At 44.3% G+C, this 19,028-nt stretch overlaps 2 protein-coding genes across 3 annotated transcripts; one reads left to right on the plus strand and one right to left on the minus strand.

The window, feature by feature from the left end:
- Window positions 1–31: 31 nt before the first annotated feature.
- Window positions 32–3,793, minus strand: ikzf5 (IKAROS family zinc finger 5). Of its 2 annotated transcripts, none has more exons than XM_057047549.1 (4): window positions 3,281–3,793; window positions 2,963–3,131; window positions 2,523–2,696; window positions 32–2,431 (listed from the first exon to the last, which is right to left on the minus strand). In XM_057047549.1, the coding sequence occupies exons 2-4, from the start codon at window positions 3,093–3,095 to the stop codon at window positions 1,473–1,475; spliced, it is 1,266 nt and encodes a 421-aa protein (XP_056903529.1). In that variant the 5' UTR covers window positions 3,096–3,131; window positions 3,281–3,793; the 3' UTR covers window positions 32–1,472. The 2 variants fall into 2 exon arrangements, with proteins under 2 accessions (XP_056903529.1, XP_056903528.1); XM_057047548.1 differs by having other exon boundaries at window positions 2,957–3,131.
- Window positions 3,794–16,435: 12,642 nt separating this feature from the next.
- Window positions 16,436–19,028, plus strand: hmx3a (H6 family homeobox 3a). The gene is made up of 2 exons (XM_057048249.1): window positions 16,436–17,169; window positions 17,641–19,028. The coding sequence occupies exons 1-2, from the start codon at window positions 16,884–16,886 to the stop codon at window positions 18,258–18,260; spliced, it is 906 nt and encodes a 301-aa protein (XP_056904229.1). The 5' UTR covers window positions 16,436–16,883; the 3' UTR covers window positions 18,261–19,028.

Raw genomic sequence — 19,028 nt, forward strand, 5'->3', positions numbered from 1 at the left:
CAAAATGAAATAAAACATAAAACGCAGAAGCTCGGTTAGAAAACACTTTACTTATAAATTAGATTAATTCATAACACAATCAAACAATTTTCCATCCCAGAAGGAAAAGTGATCACCGAAAGGCTGCAACATTCAGCTTTATCTGAGAATGTAATACACAGTGAAAGAACATAAGGCAGCCATTATCGATGCCCCTGTTACTGGTGAGCAGGGTGACAAGAGGTGGTCCTAAAGACATTAACTACACGCTCTACGTATGTTGCTATGCAACAGACAACATTATCCAAGACAAAGAACAATCTTGCTAATGAAGCAGTCCAACTGCAATATGAGTTTGCTTTTAAAGACACAGAACATCTACAGTACTGGACCACTCGGAGTACAAGAAAATACCCTGAAATAAATATTGTCAAAAGGCTTCTACCCACTGCTACGAGGAACTTCTGGGCAAAAAGAAAGAAATCCTCATAACACACAAAATTCTGTCCTAAACAGAGACAGTGGATATCCAAGGGATGAGAACACCCAAAACAGTATTTGGTAAGATGTAATCAGAAGATGCAAATAAGTCAAACAAGGGCACTATGTGATAAACCAACACACATTTACAAAATGCACTTCAGAAAATGTCTCTTTAACGCAGAGGTTTGGCCCAGGGTGTACTGTGGTCATGATCTCTACGATTGTAAATACCATAGCAGCACTAATAAAGCAGTAGTTTGGCCACAGACTGGCACCACAGAAAACCAGTCAGGTCAAACTTCATGTAAGGTTCTGGGGTCGTTTTTCTGCCTACTGCAGTCAAAAGATGACTGTAATATATCTTAATCAATATAATTCCACTCTTTTACACAAGAGATGACAATGTTAGGCACCGCAGAGAATTGGTATTAATGCTTGGAGCACTGCACTCATTTCAACAAGGCTTTTCTGGGCTTCCAAGTCAACACTTTCACTCCTGTCAGTCAGTGAATATCAGCTGGAACCACAGTGCAACTAACAACTGCCTTTTTATTGCCGTCATACTCTTTTTAAAGAGAAAACAGAGTATTTTCTATGAACTTTCAAAACAGGCAAAACTATTCCTTCACTTCGTATTTGACACTGAAAACCTGTACAAAAATGGTGAGTTTCATTTCAGAAAGTGGAAATATCTGCCAGTATCGCTGGCAGATTGCCTGTGTTAGTAACAGAAGTAAAGGAACCATAGATTTTGACTGCGCAGCAAAATGCTTTTCTCTGATATCCTGATCTCTTTAAAGCAGCTGGTAAAAATAAAGTCAACATGTTCAAACACTGATCATCCCTCTGTTGATACTTGAATGGGCACTATAAAAACAAATCTGTTTGAATATAACCCTGTATAAGGACAACTTTGAAAGGAAAGGCTACATCAATGTCAAGTAAAAGATCAATGAATAAAGGTATATTCTAATAAAACAATGCTGTCAGAGAATTTTTCAGTTCTTGGATTACTTGTGCTGCCCTCGAGCAAAATGGCAGGCAAAGTCATACTTGCTCTTGCACTTGTATCCGCAGATGTTGCACTGGAATGGGTTCTCGTAGCCGTGGCAGCCCATGTGTATGGTGTAAAGGATGTTATCTGGGAAATAAATGTCACAGTGCTGGCAGTGATGCAGGACGTGGGGGTCCTGGGGAGGTGCAGACAGGCCATGGGCTGGTGTGCTGGGCTGGCTGTTGGAGATGCTGGGAGTATTTGTGCGTCCACTGTGATCGCTGCAGGGTCCTCCTCCAGGACTGCAACTGCTGTGGGGAGGAGGACGAGGCTCTGGCGTAATCGGGGATGAAGAGGAAGCATGAGCCATGCTGACTGTCAAGGCAACAGGGGTTGTGGCTGGGTGGGGCTGCTGAATGAGGAAGGGTTTCTCATCAACGACAGACTCTTCCCCTGGAGACATCGGGGGCTGGGACTGGGACTCTGAAGGCAGGCTGGCCAACTGGCCTGCCAGAGTGGACAGTTGATTCAAAGGGTTATCCATAACCATGTCGTGCTGATGGTGATTTTGAGTTGTGGAATGGCCTTCCTCGATAGGTCGACTCTGATTGTCATAGTTCTCCTGACGTAAATGGGGCAGCTCGTGGGAGAAGTCGTTCACGTTGTCAGCCTTGTGCACGACCATGGATGGGGGATTGAAGTTGATGAGTAGTCGTCGGCCATAACCTAAGGAGCTGGCCTTTTTCTGTAAAACACTCAGCATCTTCTTGTGGGAAAGTGAGCGAGCGCCCTTCATCGGCAGGAGTTTGTGGCGTCGCCGACGATGGTGTGACAAGTTACTGCGATCGCTGCAGCGGAAAGAGCAAAGCTCACACTTGTATGGTTTCTCGCCCGTGTGCGATCGCATGTGGGCCTCCAGGTGCCGCTCATATGCTGAAGCAAATGGGCACAGGTGGCAGCGGTGAGGTTTCTCTCCTGTTTTTGGAAACCCCGCCCCCCCCCCCAAAAAAACAGGTTGAGTTTCATATGTTAAGCTCATTATTTTCTACAAATCTTCTCAACTTACCTGTGTGAATTCGGATATGTTCAATGAGCCTAGCTGTGCCTCTGGTGGCATAGGTGCAGTAGCGGCACTTGAGCTTCCCATCATAGGTCCTCTCAAAACCATCTACAAGGATCCCAGAACTGTCCTCCAGGGAGATATCCACTGGAGGATGATCCAGCCCATTCTGACTGCAGTCTGCATACAACGAGACTGGTTATAAATTGTGCTTATACTGAAGCTGGGACCAACATTGAGGTATATGGCAATGCTCTATAACAGCATGCAGTCCAATATTTTAGTTATACTTGAGTTTGGTTATATAAAATATCAGACTTTCAGATAGAAGGACCACAGAAATTGTGATTTCAATATACAGACTTCAAGTTCGATTCTACTATTCACAATTGTTGACTTTCATTGTGTAATGTGGAAAAGCCAGAGATTGGATTACTAACCATTACCTGGGGGCAGCTCGTCAGCCTCTTTAACGCCGCTAACAGACCCTGATATCATGTTGACATGTTGAGTCTGCTGGCTCAGGTATTCTTGAAAATCCTTCACAAAGTCAAGCGTGTCTGGCTTTTCCTCACTCATTGGTCCAAAGTGATATAAGCGTCCAACCTACAATTCCTGAGGAAAGCAGAGGAGTCAACATAACATTAGAATGCCTTGTACTTAGCTATATCGGAAAAGAATGGAATAAAAATAAGTCAAACCGAAGAAAATATAAGGAGCAAAAAAGGAGCATAACCAAAACGGCATCAGAGATCTCAACCCACCTTGTCGAAGATGACGTGTTGAAAAATGTAGTATTTCACTTTGCTGATTAAAAACGTTCAACAACCTATTAATAATCCTTTAGGTCCGTAACGGGCACAAGAGGAACCGACGCCTAGCTAATCTATAATCTCCCCAATCTCTGCGATACAACACATTGTTTTCGTCAATTAGTTGTTACCACAGCTACGTTAGCCAGTTACACAGGTTAGCCAGACAGCTATCGTTAGCTTATCTAAGAGAAAACATATCTGTCCAATCAAACGCAGCTCATTTGGTTGACATGGTCACAATTCACGCAGTCTCCGTAGTTCTGAGAGAATCATCAGTCAAAGTAAACTTCAAATGAATTTAACTTCAGCCGTTTAAGAAACAGCTAAAGAGTAAAGGGAATTTACTAAATCAAAACAATGAACCTGTTGGAGGAGTCATTTAACGCTGGAGCTCATTTTGTGTACCAATAAAAAACGGTCCTAATAGCTCCATGCAACCGAAAACAATGGTTCCGCTTCTTCTTCTGCGTTTTCTTCTTCTTCTTCTTAAATCCAGGTAGCAAACTACAATTGCTAAACTGCCACCCTGTGGTCTGTGGTGATGACTGCAATGGCGTTCCGTCTAATATTTAGATGAAATCGCAAAACTAAAAATAAATAAATAGATAAATAAAAATATTCTAAACCGTACATACATAGATCCATTCCTTTATACTTAATCCTGTTTCTCTTAAAAATTCGCTGTTTCTCTTAAAATACATCCGCTGACCCGATCTCTGGATGTGCTCTTGCCAACTTGTCTAGCATATTTATCTCCAAACACATTTCCTTGAACCCAAAAATGAGCTGGTATCCAAATTTAACAAATATTCTTAATGATTGAATTCAATGGTTCAATGATACTGTTTCATAGTATTCCATACATAGAAGATTCTATTTCCCAAGTGACTCCCAAGTTCTTAAACCTCCTGGCTCTAAAAGTGATTCTCTACACACTACTTATTGGTTTCACTTCCTCTATCCACTGTAACGACATGATTATTGCTTATTAAATCTTTAATTCCTCTTCTAATCTCCTTTGAGTGAAAAATAGAACTTTTGTCTGCTCTATTGAAAACCTGAATCTCCAGTTTAATGACCATAATTGCAGCTTGTTAATGGCATTTTCTAAACTTTTAACATGTGTTATATTCCTCCCCCTTTTCCATTGTGACGCATCACCAGCAAACAGAGACTTTCCTGTTGCTGAGGCCGATCCTGACCCGGTCACACCACACATTCTCCTCATGGAACGGTACGGCCCTTCACTACAACCCCAACAGTGTCCTAGGGAGCCGTTGATGGCGGCACAGACAGGTGCTAGTTGCCAACTTCTGGTCTGCCTTCATCCGACGTTACCTGCCAGGCCTTTGATGACCGACTATATTAACAGGTTAATGACGTATTCATCCTTTGTGGCAGCTATATACTCTTATGAGATATTAGCCGACTGTTAGGAACTCTGGCAAATATACCACCACTGACCCCTGTAACGCTGAACCTTCCTAACTGGTCTCAACTCAGAATAAAATATGTAAAAATCCAGTTGGACGTTATCGCACCTTCCTCCAGAAGCGCTGGATTAAGGAAGAATGCTTTGTAACACAGTCCCCCCCACACATTTTTGAAGATAATGAGATTCTTTAATGTTAATGTGAAATGTTTTTTTTTTTTAAAGTGTTACATGCACTCATATATTCATCCAGTAGACCACATCTCCAAAATATATTTGTTACTGTCATTTGAGCACATCCACTATGACATGACGGCACTAACCTGTGTGACACGACACACTCTTAGATTTACAGCTTGCAATTACATAGAAGTGGAAAACAAGGCCCGGCAATTACATCGCTTTCAAAAGCTGTTGTATAATTTAGTACACTCAATAATTTACCGGTAAGAGCCTGGTGAAGCTCACATTGCCCTATTTATGTCAAAGTTGTGGGACAACTGGGGAAGATGACAAACGATCTAGTTGAGTGAGGCAACTCTTACCACGTTAGTTCTGCAAATGTTTGAGCAAAACAATTAAAACACTGTCAAAAACCTGCCACATACCATATGTTAATACAATGTAATAAAGACTTATAGTAGTTAATATATTATTGAGCTTTATTTAGCCATTCGATTCAACATATTGCCGCTAGATGGCGCACATGCCATTGAAATCGTGATTTTCTATACCCACTCTGCCCATTATGATATAAAACACAAAGGTTGGGATTATTTTAATCACATAGATTACCATTACATCGATAAATGCTTGCTAAACAATCAGTCAGTCAGTCCTGCTCACTGTCTGTACTCATGGCAGATAAAGGACAGGAACCGGTATTTGAATCAGGACCACCAAAGCAACCAATTACATCCCCTTCTAACAGCCTGTCCTCACTAATGTTATTTTATTGCAATTTAATTATGGTCAGGTTTCTACTGGAGCTGGTTCCTGTTGAATAATTTACATGCAGCCACCATGATTTGTCAGCTAGGAGAGAAAAGGTGCATATTCAGGGTGTCTCTGTTATTCAGCTGATGTTTAATCATTGAAAATAACAACCACAACAAAACTTTTCCTGCCATTACAGAAAATGTGGCCTTTGATTTGAAGGACAGATTTACAAAGTCTAAAAAATACTAAAGGGAACAGTTGATCAGGCTTGATTTTGCATTAATGACACGTCCACTGTGCAATATATTAAGCTGCTCTTTTAAAGGGCAGTGAGTATAATGAGCACAGGTACTAGTCTAATAGAGCGCAGAGGGCTGGCATTTACACCTAATAATGTTGTGGTCACAATGATGGAAACTTGCAGAAATAACTTCCGTCAGCGTAGCCCTTAAACTGAAATCGTGGCGGATGTCGTGCTACTTTCAGCCATTTAGTTATTGTTTAAGCATCAATCAAAGGTTTGATACAGTTAGACAATTGCTCCTTTATATTTAGCATTTTGTAAAGGTCTGATTTAAACTCAAATCAAAATGATATGAGTGTGTTGAATATACACACTGGCACTTGCAGAAGGGTTTTGGGACAGCACCTGTCTTTGAGAAGGCTGCAGTGTTATCCACTTGCCCTGCTTCACATTTAAAAAGGCCTGAATCAAAAGGTTCCTTCTCCTCTTAACCGCTTGATTTACAAGCTGTTTGTGGTTTAACGCGGCGCCCGAGACAATAGATTGGCTCCCCTTTCTTGAAAGAAATTGGAATTTAATTTAGAGTCTTAAGCAGTTTTTAAAGACTTGGTGTCATTTGTTGGGCTTGTGTAGAAGCTGCATTAGAGATCAGCCTCCTGGAAAAGCCTTTTAATCCTGGACAAGTGCAACCATAGTAACGGCAGACAGGCACCTCTTGGAGGCAGAGAGGTGAAGGTGGACTTTGACAAGATTTATTCTTCTCTCAGTGCGACTGTTTCTTTCTCCAGGCCCCCTGCTTTGGTGGGGTTGGGGGGTGTATTTGAAAAAGAACTGAGAGGTGGGGGATAGAATAAAGGAGGTATATATTAAGCTTTTCTTTCCTCTCACCACTTAATTTCCTCGCAGCCTCGCCTTGCGCTGTTGTAATGAATGTAATTGCTGCCTTTGATGAGAATGCTATTATCTGGATCACACTTTACATGGGCAAACACGACTGCCCCTCCCTCCACCTCCACCTCCCATTTAACTCGGCAATGAGACCCCCCAATTATGCAGGGAACAAGTGGCTTTTCATAAAGCCAGCGTGTTGCTCTTGATTGGCGAGGCTTGGCGACGGCTACACGTGGACAAAGGATAGATTAGATGTGATATAGGCACAGCGAAAAACCCCATTTCCTTGATTAATTTCCTGCGTGGCTCACAGACGCGGCCCTGCCTCTGCTGGCTGAATCCATATCTGCCCTTTAAATATAAACTTCCACCTTCTGACAGATTTTGGCTTTATTAAATAAAATCCTCCAAACGTTCGTGAGCCACCATCTTTTTTTGTGTGCATTAATATCCTTCTCATTACACAAACACACGCTGTTCTTCAAATGGACATGCAGGCTAAACAGTCGGCGAATGATGGTGGGAAACAGATATGATAGGACTTTATGAGGCGATGCGCGATAAAGCTGCTGTCACCTTAAGTCTAAGTGTTCCTCTGACTGCCTTATTACCGCCTTAAAGCACCACTCGACACATTCACACAACACCTGGCTCGGATTCTGTCTGAAATATGGAGAACGATCAAATAGACTGTCAGGGTGACAAATTAGACTATTACTCCTCCGAGATCGTCATCCTCGAAATGCATTTGCAGCCATTGTGGCCATAAAAGTGAGGAATTATTCCTCAAAGCCAGCAGGTTCTGGCTGACAAATTGGTGATCGATTCATTTGATTATGCTTTGAGAACGTCTCCACAGGACGGGTTCTCCTGCAGATGGTCCACACCGGCTCTCAGATGCCCGCCGGCCCGGCTCTTCAAGGTTTACGCCATCAGAAACCGCCTCCATCCTGGCCGAGCGGACAGAAAAGGAATCGGCCAATATCTCTGAGCACAGTGGCACTGAGGCGGTATTTATCTGATGGTCCCACAACCAAAACCACAGGCCACAAATAAAGAAGATGGTCTAGTGGCTTTTGACCGGCCCGCTAGCGTCTGACTTGAAATGAAGTGTCCAGCTTTGAGTTATCGTGGCCAAACGTCATTTGTACGGCCTGGAAGTGGGAACATTTTTCCAGCTTGTCACTCCGGCTGTAGCTCATTGTCCTGAATGATGCTGCTGAAACCACAGTTGCTCCAATCGGAGGATTTCACGTGCACGGCGAGAGGGGCCTGTAATGGATTAGCCTGTCTGTAGGAGATAATACGGCATCACGGGCATCTTTAAACACTGCAGCCACCCCGTGTCCTGACGAGTGGAATTAAAAGACCTTATTGAGTCTAATGCTTTTTTAACGAGGGCACTTCTGTAACCTTGGTGTGAAGACTCTTCAAGAAGGTTCGTTTGAGTTATGTGGCCTCATCCCAAAGACTTTTTGTACACCAAAATCCCCTGCTTCTTGTCCGACAGTGTTTTGTTGTACACGAACGGTGTTTTGGACCAATATGGGTAAGAACATTTTTATAAATGAGGCCACTGATGTCTTTATGGATCTGTGGGAATAAAGAGCGGGTCGAATCAGACGGTTCCGCTAATGTGAGGACGTTTCAGATTAATGAGGCTCCTGCTCCTTCAGGATATTGATCAAACCCAAACTGGCCAAAAACGATTTACTCCCCTGCTGTAATATTAATGTATTGGCGATCAGAAGCCGTCCCAGAGGTCCTCGGGGATCTAAAACTCCAGCACACTTTGAATTAGCTGTTTAGATTTGATCTCTTAATGGATCTGCTGAAGTGGCTCTCGAGTCGGAGCAAAAAGGGAGCAGAATCGGGCAGGAGGTTTTAGATTAGACCCAATGCCCTTTGAGGATATTGATCAGACCCGATTGGGCCAGGAGCAATCTCACATACTTCTGTGCACTAATATCCATAATTTGTCAACTCTGGGAAACACAATGTCACAATGTTCCTCAGGGCCCCTAAAAACCAAGGAAAGCGAATAAATTTGAGTCAGTTTTAGATCAGATGCTGAGTTTGGTTTTACTGTACAACTACTGTTGGGTTGCTATTTTTATTTTCATTTGTTTGAATTTCTTATCACACATAGATTGGTCCTAACAAAATGTATAAAAACTCATGAAGAATTACTGGAGAATAGAGAAATATGAGAATCAGCAGTTATTATTAAGTAGCTCAATTACTCATAAAAATATTAAATAAATTTACATAAGAGTGGAAAATAATGTGACACTGTAAAAACATGTTTTAATGGGAACACTGAGCAGAAAAGACTGATATTCTTTAATGCCACCAGCTTATATGTTAATCATTCCTAGCATTGAGGCATTCATAACATATTCATTAAACTATTTTTAAGCAAAACTTACATTATTAGTCGTGTGTGTATGGTTAAATCACCATGGGAACCTTCTCCCATGGTCCCCTGCTATTCTTTTTGTCCTTTTGTAGCCAGCTTCTAAGTGAGCCAGAGGCCGACAGTCAGGCTGCTGTCAGCTCATTTCATTATGGTTTTTTTTGGAAGAGATCATTACATTTTTTTGTGTGAGGCTGATTCACTACTGATAATGAGCAGAAATATTGTAATTCTGTAGCACTGTAGCTCCAGGTTCATCGACCGATCATCATATAAATACCTAACCCAATTCATAATTTAAGAGGTACAAACCAAGTTTCAGGGGTCAGTTTTCTGCTATTGTCTCTGTAGGTCCTAATTTGAACTGTTATATCACTAAAATATGTCAGTGTGAGGTGTGACGCTGGAAGCTTTGTCTTCGGTCGCCTACGTCTTTCAACGCTGGCTCATTGTCCCACCCGTGTGTGCAGATCGTCTCCAGATATGACATGATCGACAGTTTCAGGCTTCACATCAGTCTCACTTTCCCTGCGCCGACTCCATATCTGGCCCTCCTGCAGGCGTCGTTAGCCAGACCATGACGGGCGCTAGCTAGGCCATAATGGGAGGGTTGACTGACCCCTGACCCCATATTGATCCCCTGGCTGTGTCCAGCTGGGCCTCCCCAAACCCAGTCAGCTGAAGAGGTGTTTAAAAGCTAACACCCCGGCTCCCATCCACGCCGCTACACAGTCATTAATTACATCATTTACCTGTGACAGTGACAAACACGCCCGGCCACACGCTAGTTTATTAGGGTCAGTGTATAAAGCCCAGGCCAAACAGCAGGAACGTGCATCTGTGCGTGTGTGTGTGTGTGTGTGTGTGTGTGTGCGTGCAGCCGATGGGCAGGGAAAGACCCCATCTCCTCCAGTATGAGTTTATGAGTATGGATGCACGAATGTGGCTGCTTTGTCCCGCTCTGTCGAGTTCCTCAGTTAAAAGTTTATTTTGATTTATCTGATGTGTTGAAAGACAAAGACCCCCCCCCCCCCCCAACCTGACGTGTTTGCAGATGTAAAGCCGAACTTTCTGCCCAGAACGCTGACTCAGGTCTTTGCCGTTCTTTGTTGACTTTACGCTGCTGGATATTCATTTCCCCCATTTTATGCCGTTGCATTGGCAGTTTTGCTGCCCAGGTTCTAGCTCCTGCCTTCAGTCATCCCTCACTTCCCCCTTTTTGCCAGGGTCTCCCTTCCTTTCCTCTCAACGCGGTATAAGCCCATCGGTTTCCTCTCGCTGTACCTTTCCTGCTGCACACTGCTGTTTCAATCTCAACTCAATCGCCCAGGCTGACCCGCGGACATAAAGAATTGGCTTTAAGGCTTTCCAAATGAAACCAAATCTGCTGCAGGTCACACTGGGGGAAAATAAGCAGCAAATGTAAGTAAGCATGAAATAGTTTTTCATAAATAACCCAAATGACAGCGGCCTCTCTAATGGTGCCAGGGGGCTGTAAAAGAATATGTTGCCAATTTCTCCCCTATTAAAGTGAAATGGAAAGCCAAATACACACCGGCGCTGACGGAAAAGTTGCATACCCGGGTCCATTGGACTGGAGATTGAGAATGTGGTTGGGTATTAGAGGTGGTTGTAACCGGAGGTGCAGCGGAGTGATTGGTGGCCTCATGGCTGAGGAGGAGGAGGAGGAGGAGGAGGAGGAGGAATGCCCCTGCTTCACATCAAATCAACCGGTCAATAACTGCCCCTCTTTCCCGCCTGTGTGCGGCGCCGCTCACACCTGCACCCCCCCCCCCCCCATCGGTCTTGGTCGCTTTTCACTTGTTTTCGCACGTGATCATTGTTCTGCTTCCACCGCAAACGTTTGCGAGGTGGGTAAGAGATGCCGTCAATGGACGCAAATCGATGCACAGAATTATGATCTATTCAAAGGATCCTGATTTAAGCCACAACAAGCCCCCACCCCCCAACCCCCACCCCTCTCGGGGGCCGGGGAAGGGGGGGGGGGGGTCATGACGGCTGTTATTTATTACTATTAAATGGTTCTTTCTCTAGGTTGCCCTCAGGAATATGGGCTTCATTATCATGTGAGGACTTATCAGCATCACGCTTGATATATTACAGGATCCCGGAGCTGCTGGTGATGGTCAATGTTTGTTTGTTTCTTTGACACAGCGTTAACTTCATATAAGCAACATTGCCTCCCCACTATATGGACAGACTGCATATGTTAGCATTGTTATCACCAGAGACAACAAGCACACACCAATTTATGTCTGTCACGGGGAGGGGGCGCAGTCAAGCTCACAGGCTCATGTGTCTCCTGCTTTCATACTCTGACCAGGGACATTTTGGTTCAGATGAACTTCCTGATTGGTTGGGGGTACTTCCTGTTGACCCTATGAAGGGTTAGAATCAGCCACAGGCTCCCTGTTGAGTGGAGGTAAGTGCAGAAAACATAGGCCACTAAAGTGCAATCACTTTTGATTGGCAAGTAAAGGGCTGTGATTCATTAGCCAATTTATTGATCTGCCGGCGATCGATTCTGGCTCCTTATCGACTCACAATCCTTTGCTTTCCCTCTTCTGTGAGACAAAATAGAGCTGACCCCTCTTTAACCGAGGAGACGATTTTGTTGCTCTTCATTGCGTGCTGTTGTCATGTCACGGCGCCGCAGTGTAGCGGTCATACGCGTGTGTCAGGGGTCAGAGGGTGTGCACGGGGGCTGTGAGGCCGGGGCCTGGGGAGGCACTTTGCTTTGAGGTTCTGCTCCTTTTGCCTGCCTGCTCTCCTCGTCACTGTCAGGGCCACGTGCATGACACCAGCCTCTCTTTAATTATGCAGCAACACGCACAGATCAGCTGACACGACAACATGGTGACAATGAGGGCGCGTCACATTCTTCCTGTGTGAAGACTCCGTGAGTCCAGCCAGGCTGAAGAAATCCAAAAAGTTCATTAATTTTGCTGCATTATTTATTCGGTGTTTTCTTCCTCTTTGCGATGATGCCAACCTGGGTACAAACAAGCAGAATCCGTACCTAAATATGTTCTCAAACTGTTCCTTCGTTTCTGCTGATGAGTTCACATCAGCCAATGACGTGAATAATAACATGACAACAAGACAAACACGCTCCTTTCTAAAAAGTGAGTCCTCAGCTGAGCAGTTCCCCCACCCGGGTCACAGTGAGATGCTGCCGAGCGGCACTGAATGGCCCCCCTTGATTTTGCAGTTCCAAATGACCCGCGATAATCAGGTCATTAAAATGAGCCCATTCTCCACCACTGACACACTTCTCCCCTCACCTCATCTGAATAACAAATCGGCCGAGGAGTGAAAAGGGAAGAAATCCGACTTTCTCTTTATTTCCAGGTTGACCCCATCTCTATATTTAGGAGTAAAGATGGTAAGGAGCCCGGAGGGTAGAAAAGCTCCTGTCAAAAGTGGCAGCGCCTGTGTGAAAGTAGCCGGTTTTCTTAATTCATCCCCCAGGACCGGATAAGTCTATCAATCTGTTAGATTGGAAAGCCATTAGGTGCCTTGGTTTATGTGTTTCAAGCTGTTAACTAGAGGCTGATTGATTGTTGTTCCTTTGATGGGATATGCTGATCTAATCTCACTGTGTGCACGTTTGCAATAAATTACACAATTCATTTCCCCCATTTAGGGGGTGGGGGGAGGGGGGTCCACACCTCCAGGCATGCCTTCGCTCTGCAGGCAAAAGAGCAGGAAACCTATTTTATGGTGCCATTTAGACGGCAAGCTTTCAGTGATCCCGGCCCTCTGTCTAACCACCCCCACCACCCCCACCTCGCCCCCTCGTCCCCGCCAAAAAAAAAAAAAATCGAAGCATAATCAAGGTGTATGTTTAGAAAATTTATCGTTATAATTTTCCCGCCATAATCTCTTCCATTTTCGCCCAGCCGGGCCGGCATAGATCATCATCTAAAAAGAGAAAATGGATAGCAGTTTAAAATTTATCGGTCTTTGATTCTCAATTATACGTGTTTATGGCTTCATCTGTCTTCAGTGACTTCAACCTTTTCCATTATGGTGGAATATTGTTTGTACGGAATCCATTAAATTCACAAGGCAGGACTCTAATGGTGGCGCTGCAGCGATTTGCAGAGAGAAAAGTTTTGAAAGGTTAGCTTTAAGAAAAGCGGGGCTGTTATGACACCAGGAATTGCTTTATTGATGGTCTCCTCTGCTGCCTGTGCATTAGGCCATTTGTTACGGGGCCCTTCTCTATATCTCAGGCCGACACTGATGAGAACTTTTCGGTCGCCCTCTCCAGGTTTTCTAGTTGTAATGACATGCTGGCAGAGTGGGCAGGAGCTGCCAAGCAGGGCACCGTTTTTGGAGGAACAGAGGCTGGTTATTGATGCTGGGGCCCCCAGAGGGGGTAAATAACACTGGTTTGGACGTGGTTCCAATGTCTGCTCCCATCTAAAGCTCAAATGGAATATGAAAAGAGACAGCCAGGAATAACAAATGTCCACGCAATTAAAGAAGGAGAGTGACAAGAAGTTTGCCTTCATTCTTCACCTTAAAAATGCACTTTGTTTCCTGTTTATACAGGAAGTCAAGTGGCAACTAAAGTGCACCAACCTGGATGACATTGAGCTCATTCGACTCGCTGGCGCGAGGGCTCGCGTAAAAGCCAACTGGGTCGTAAGTCAGGATTCACCTGGACACCCACAATCAATACCTGCACAATCCCAATTAAAGCGTGCCGGGTCGGTGGAGGGTCACCAATTCCCTTTCAAGTTAAAAGCAATACTCAAATCGAAACAATCTCGGCGTGGCCTTCGCTGGTTTAATGGCGCGAACCAACAGCGTGTCCGGTTAAAAATGGAAGAGAGGCAGGTGAGGGTGGACGAAGTCCGATGCTGAGAGCTTCCAATTCAGCACGTAAAGTCATGAAGACAGAGTAAATCTGGCAGGGAAAGAAGGTTATTTTACAGGCTGGTTGTTGTTTGTTGGGTCAGTTATAATTATGCAAAAATGGAATATCCTTCGACTGTTTCTTGGCCTGAAATCCCACTTTGACTGAAGCTGCAGGAACTGAAACGTCTTTACATTTCAAATTGGGTGCAGCTTCTGATAAGATCTTCACGTTCTCATGGCTTTTGTCCATTCTGTGACTGGAATATTGCTCCCTTCATTAAACGGGTTCTGAATGCTTCATCACAACTCCAAGATCAGCCTCTCTCAGCTCACATGTGCCTGTCTTTTCTTTTCTATTCTTCCCTCCAGCTTTTTCCCCCCTCTTCTGAGCCTTCGCCATCCCATCCAAGTCTTTTATCACAATTCTGACCCACAGAAAAGAATTCTCACAAGATATCAAAACAAAAATCTATATTTAATATGGGAGCAATTACAGAGCGAAGTTGGCTGCGCGGGGCCGTTGTCACCAGAGCGCGTGTTTTTCATCAAACAGGTCATTAGACCATGATGGATGTAAACCTATAAAGTATCTAAACTGGTCCTTTTAACAAACCATGAGCAACACTATCATTTCTCTAATAGAACCTGCTGACCGTGTCATTCCCCGCTGCCATTCGTCATCTTTCCTTGTGAAATAATCAATAGCTGGCTGCTTTGAAATAAATAATATAAAAGTCATAGTAACCTACCTAAGGAGCAACAAAAATGGATTTATGGAGCATCCAAGAGACTTGGGGCAGCATATATGGCACAACTATTTTTAAAATATCTACATTTTTGAAGATGCAGGATTTTTGAGGCTTATTTCATTGCAATTAAATAAGAAGATTTCAGTGGTTCGTAAACTCATTGGGACACGTCTCACCTCGATTCGAGGCCTGATATACTCACTTCATGTGATCATTTTCTAATAAAGCACAATTTAGGAACATAATTTACACAACAGAATGTTGGGTTAGGGATAGAAAATACTTTAATGTTAATTGACATCGTCTGCAAAGAGAGAATAGGTGGAAAGTTACTCAGTGTTTGCATGTGTGTATGTGTGTGTGAGTGTGTGTAGTATCAGCTGTATTAGGAAAGGCAGTAATTACCTGACAGTAACAGGATATCCTAATTTGAGCTGCCCACTACCTGAATAACACATGTTAATAACATGTTTAATACTGTATGTCACAACCGCAGACTGGAATATATGTGTGGAGGAGAGGGGGTGTTAATATTGGAGAATTTAGTCTAGTAATCCATCTAAAGTCGTGTGTTTTTGGAATGCAGATTTTTTCGGGGGAATTTTTTTGCTTTCATGTGTTTCTTTACGTGTTGGTCCCCTACTTGCAGTACCCACACTTAACCCACAGAGGGCGCTGTCTCACCGCCATTCTTGCACGCCAGAACATTTTTAACAAGTCAATTTATATCACTATGTGCATACATAAGACGTTTGTAAGGATGAATTATCCACATCGATTAGAGAGGAATTAAAGTCCACCGTGAGGAAGTGACCGCATGAAAAAAATTGACTAATCAAAAATATGAATTTGATCGTCATTTAGAGCTAAAAATTAAAATTGGACCTCTTTCAGATTATTTTTGCAAATCTGATTATTTTATTTTAGGCCTTTAGACGCCACATTTGTGTTCCTTTCCCCCATAGTTTTGGCAGATTAGGATTCACATTATTTACTATTGTTATGGAAGGTTTGCACAGTTCCACAGATGCCATCAGCCGAGTGATTAATTTCGCTCACATTGTATATGAGCTGGATTATGTTGGCATCAGTTCACGGTTTTAATGTTGCAAAAACAAATGTTGTTTTATAATTGTTGGTTTTCACTGTTCCGGTTGTTTTTCTTTGTATTTTGAGATCAATAACGTGGCTATTATTCGTAAATCGTTACAAATACCTCATGTAATATATCATGCAGCTGAAAAACAATCACATCAGAATGAGCCTACTTGAGTGCCAGTTGGATTTTATATAGTGTGGTTTTGTTTTACAGGTTTAACTTTAAACAGGCCTTCAGACGGCTTTGTCCCCTAGAAAATAAAAATCATTATCAGTGTCTCTGAGTCTGGGTGTAATGTAAGTTTGATGGGCTGATTGTCCGACCGCGCTCGTTCCAAACCTTCCTTTTGGCTCTAACAGCCTCTTGTTCATTTGCTGCCTAATTGGACTAGATGAGACCAATAAGAGGCGAGCGCGCAGCCCGCAGCCAGAGCGCACGGAGTAGGGAGGTCTCTCTCTCTCTGTCTGTCTGTCTCTCTCCCTCTCTCCCTCTCTTCTCCCCCCTCGTCGCCTCTCCTTTAATCCCATTTGCCATTGTACATGCCCAATCGCCTATACTTTCCGCGTTTAACTTGGATGACTTTTTTATTCCATCATTAGCCTAGCATCAGAAGCTCCAGCGAACACGCTTCGCGTTTTCAGGAGGGACCCCCGGAATGAGACATCTCCGTGTTCGTACCCTGCACGTTTTACCTCCACGAGTACTTTACTTTGGTCTTTTTCTAGTCTGAAAGGACGCGTCGGGGGTGTCAGATCGACACGCCGGGAGGGGAAAAAAACAAGAGCGCGGACTGGATCGCCGGGACACCGTCAGTGTGTAAGTCAAGCCTGTGTTTGTTTCGTCTCTCCGAACTCTTCTGGTGGTCCTCCGAGCTCAGACCACAGCCGCAGCAATGCCCGAGACAACCCAAGAGACGTGCTCCTCGGCCAAAGACTCCCCTTTCTTCATTAAAAACCTGCTGAACTGTGACAGCAAACCGCCCAAACCCAAACCCGCGCTGACCGTCACCAAGGCGGCCTTGGATGGAGGGTTTTCCCTGTCCCAGGTCGGGGACTTCAGCTTCCCACGCTTTGACCTGCCCGCACATCGATTCAGCCTACCGGCTCACTACCTGGAGCGCACCTCGGCGTGGTGGTACCCGTACGCGCTCAGCTCCTCGCACATTCAGAGAACCGAAGGTAAGACTGACCCTTGAAACAGGTTCCATTTCAATCATCCAGTTAAAGAATCAAATCAGCAGGGTCACATCTACCCGAGGCCCGATATTACCATAGCAACAAGTTATGACACTTCTTCTTGGGCTAATTTGAGAGGAATGGATATAGTTACATCGAGGAAGTCTTATTTGTTATAAAAGACGATAAATTAGAGGGGACGCGTCAGGGGTTCGCGGTGCGCCTTCGACACGCACACGCACGTCTCTCCTCCCGGCCACTGACATCATCCTCACCTCAGTTTCAATTATGAATCCGTTTAAAAGATTCATGCGTGAGCGATGCCTCCATCCTGTAATTTAAAGGAGAAAAGATGGCTTAAACGGGCGGGAAGATTAAAATAGACCCAGCTTGCATATTTAGAAATCTTTTTTTTGTAATTTTGTAATAAATAGACGGAAATGTCTGACTCATTTTCTTGTGCCCACATTCCAGTTACTGAGAAACCAGGAGCCACAGATTCACCCCCGACCTCAGGCACTGACCGAGACTCGCCGGACCTGGTTCTCAAGTCTGAGCCGGAAGTGAAAGAGGACGACGAGGACGACGAGCAGAACAACAAGAGCGGCGACGAGATCATCCTGGAGGAGAGCGACGCGGAGGAGGCCAAAAAGGAGGAGCTGGACGAGTGGAAAAAGAGAGACGACGACAAGAAGCCGTGCCGCAAGAAGAAGACGCGCACGGTTTTCTCTCGCAGCCAGGTGTTCCAGCTGGAGTCCACCTTCGACATGAAGCGCTACCTGAGCAGCTCGGAGCGGGCCGGCCTGGCCGCGTCCCTGCACCTGACGGAGACCCAGGTGAAGATCTGGTTCCAGAACAGGAGGAACAAGTGGAAGAGACAGTTGGCTGCCGAGCTGGAGGCCGCCAACCTGAGCCACGCCGCCGCGCAAAGGATAGTCCGTGTGCCCATCCTCTACCACGAGAACTCGGCCCCGGAGAGCGGGGGCGCCGCCGCCAGCGTGCCGGCCAGCCAGCCGCTGCTCACCTTCCCGCACCCGGGGGTCTACTACTCCCACCCGATCGTGACATCTGTGCCGCTGCTCAGACCGGTCTGAAGTGTCTTTAAAAAAAAAAAAAATCAGAATCAAAACACACAAAAAATGAAAAAAGACAATATTTTTTATACAAGTGACTGAATGAAGAAAAGACTATAAATACAAGAAACACATACAAAGACTTATTTTGGCAAAATCTGAAACCTTACAAACCACCGCTATCTATTATTATTATTATTATTATTATTATTATTATTATTATTATTATTATTGGGTTTATTCCTCAGGAGAGCACCACATTTGGACTCTCTTTGGTGTTTTCCCATACATCGATTTATTTAAACAGATCTAAGAAGTTAATAAAATTGTCATCTGGCGATGACGGTTCCGGGCGTTTTAATCACTATTCCTACATTTCCACTCCTGATTATGTGCAATATCCCGGCTGTGTGCTGGGAATGATCGGACCCAGTTTAAATGGACCTCACACAATTGTGGACGGATCCCGCCGATGTTCGGTTGCAGGTTTTGTTTATTTGTTTTGGATTTAACGGAGGACAATCAAGACGCTCGTAGATGTAAAATATCCAGCTTTATGTTTGGTTTCAGCGGGTAGAACTCTCCACGGCACCGGTGAACAGGCTGACTCTGCTTTGTGTTTTTTGAACTAAATGGCAAAAAAAAAACAAATGTAAAAAATGTATATATTTAATGGGATGGGGGCGGGGGCACCCGCTGCAGCGTCTCTTTTGTACAGTCAAACTATCGTTTTGATATTGATATTGTATTGCTGAACCATGTTGTGAAATAAATTAAGAGTATTCCTAA

The sequence above is a fragment of the Takifugu flavidus genome, chromosome 11 (genome assembly GCF_003711565.1).
Source record: "Takifugu flavidus isolate HTHZ2018 chromosome 11, ASM371156v2, whole genome shotgun sequence".
Classification (NCBI taxonomy): Eukaryota; Metazoa; Chordata; class Actinopteri; order Tetraodontiformes; family Tetraodontidae; genus Takifugu; species Takifugu flavidus.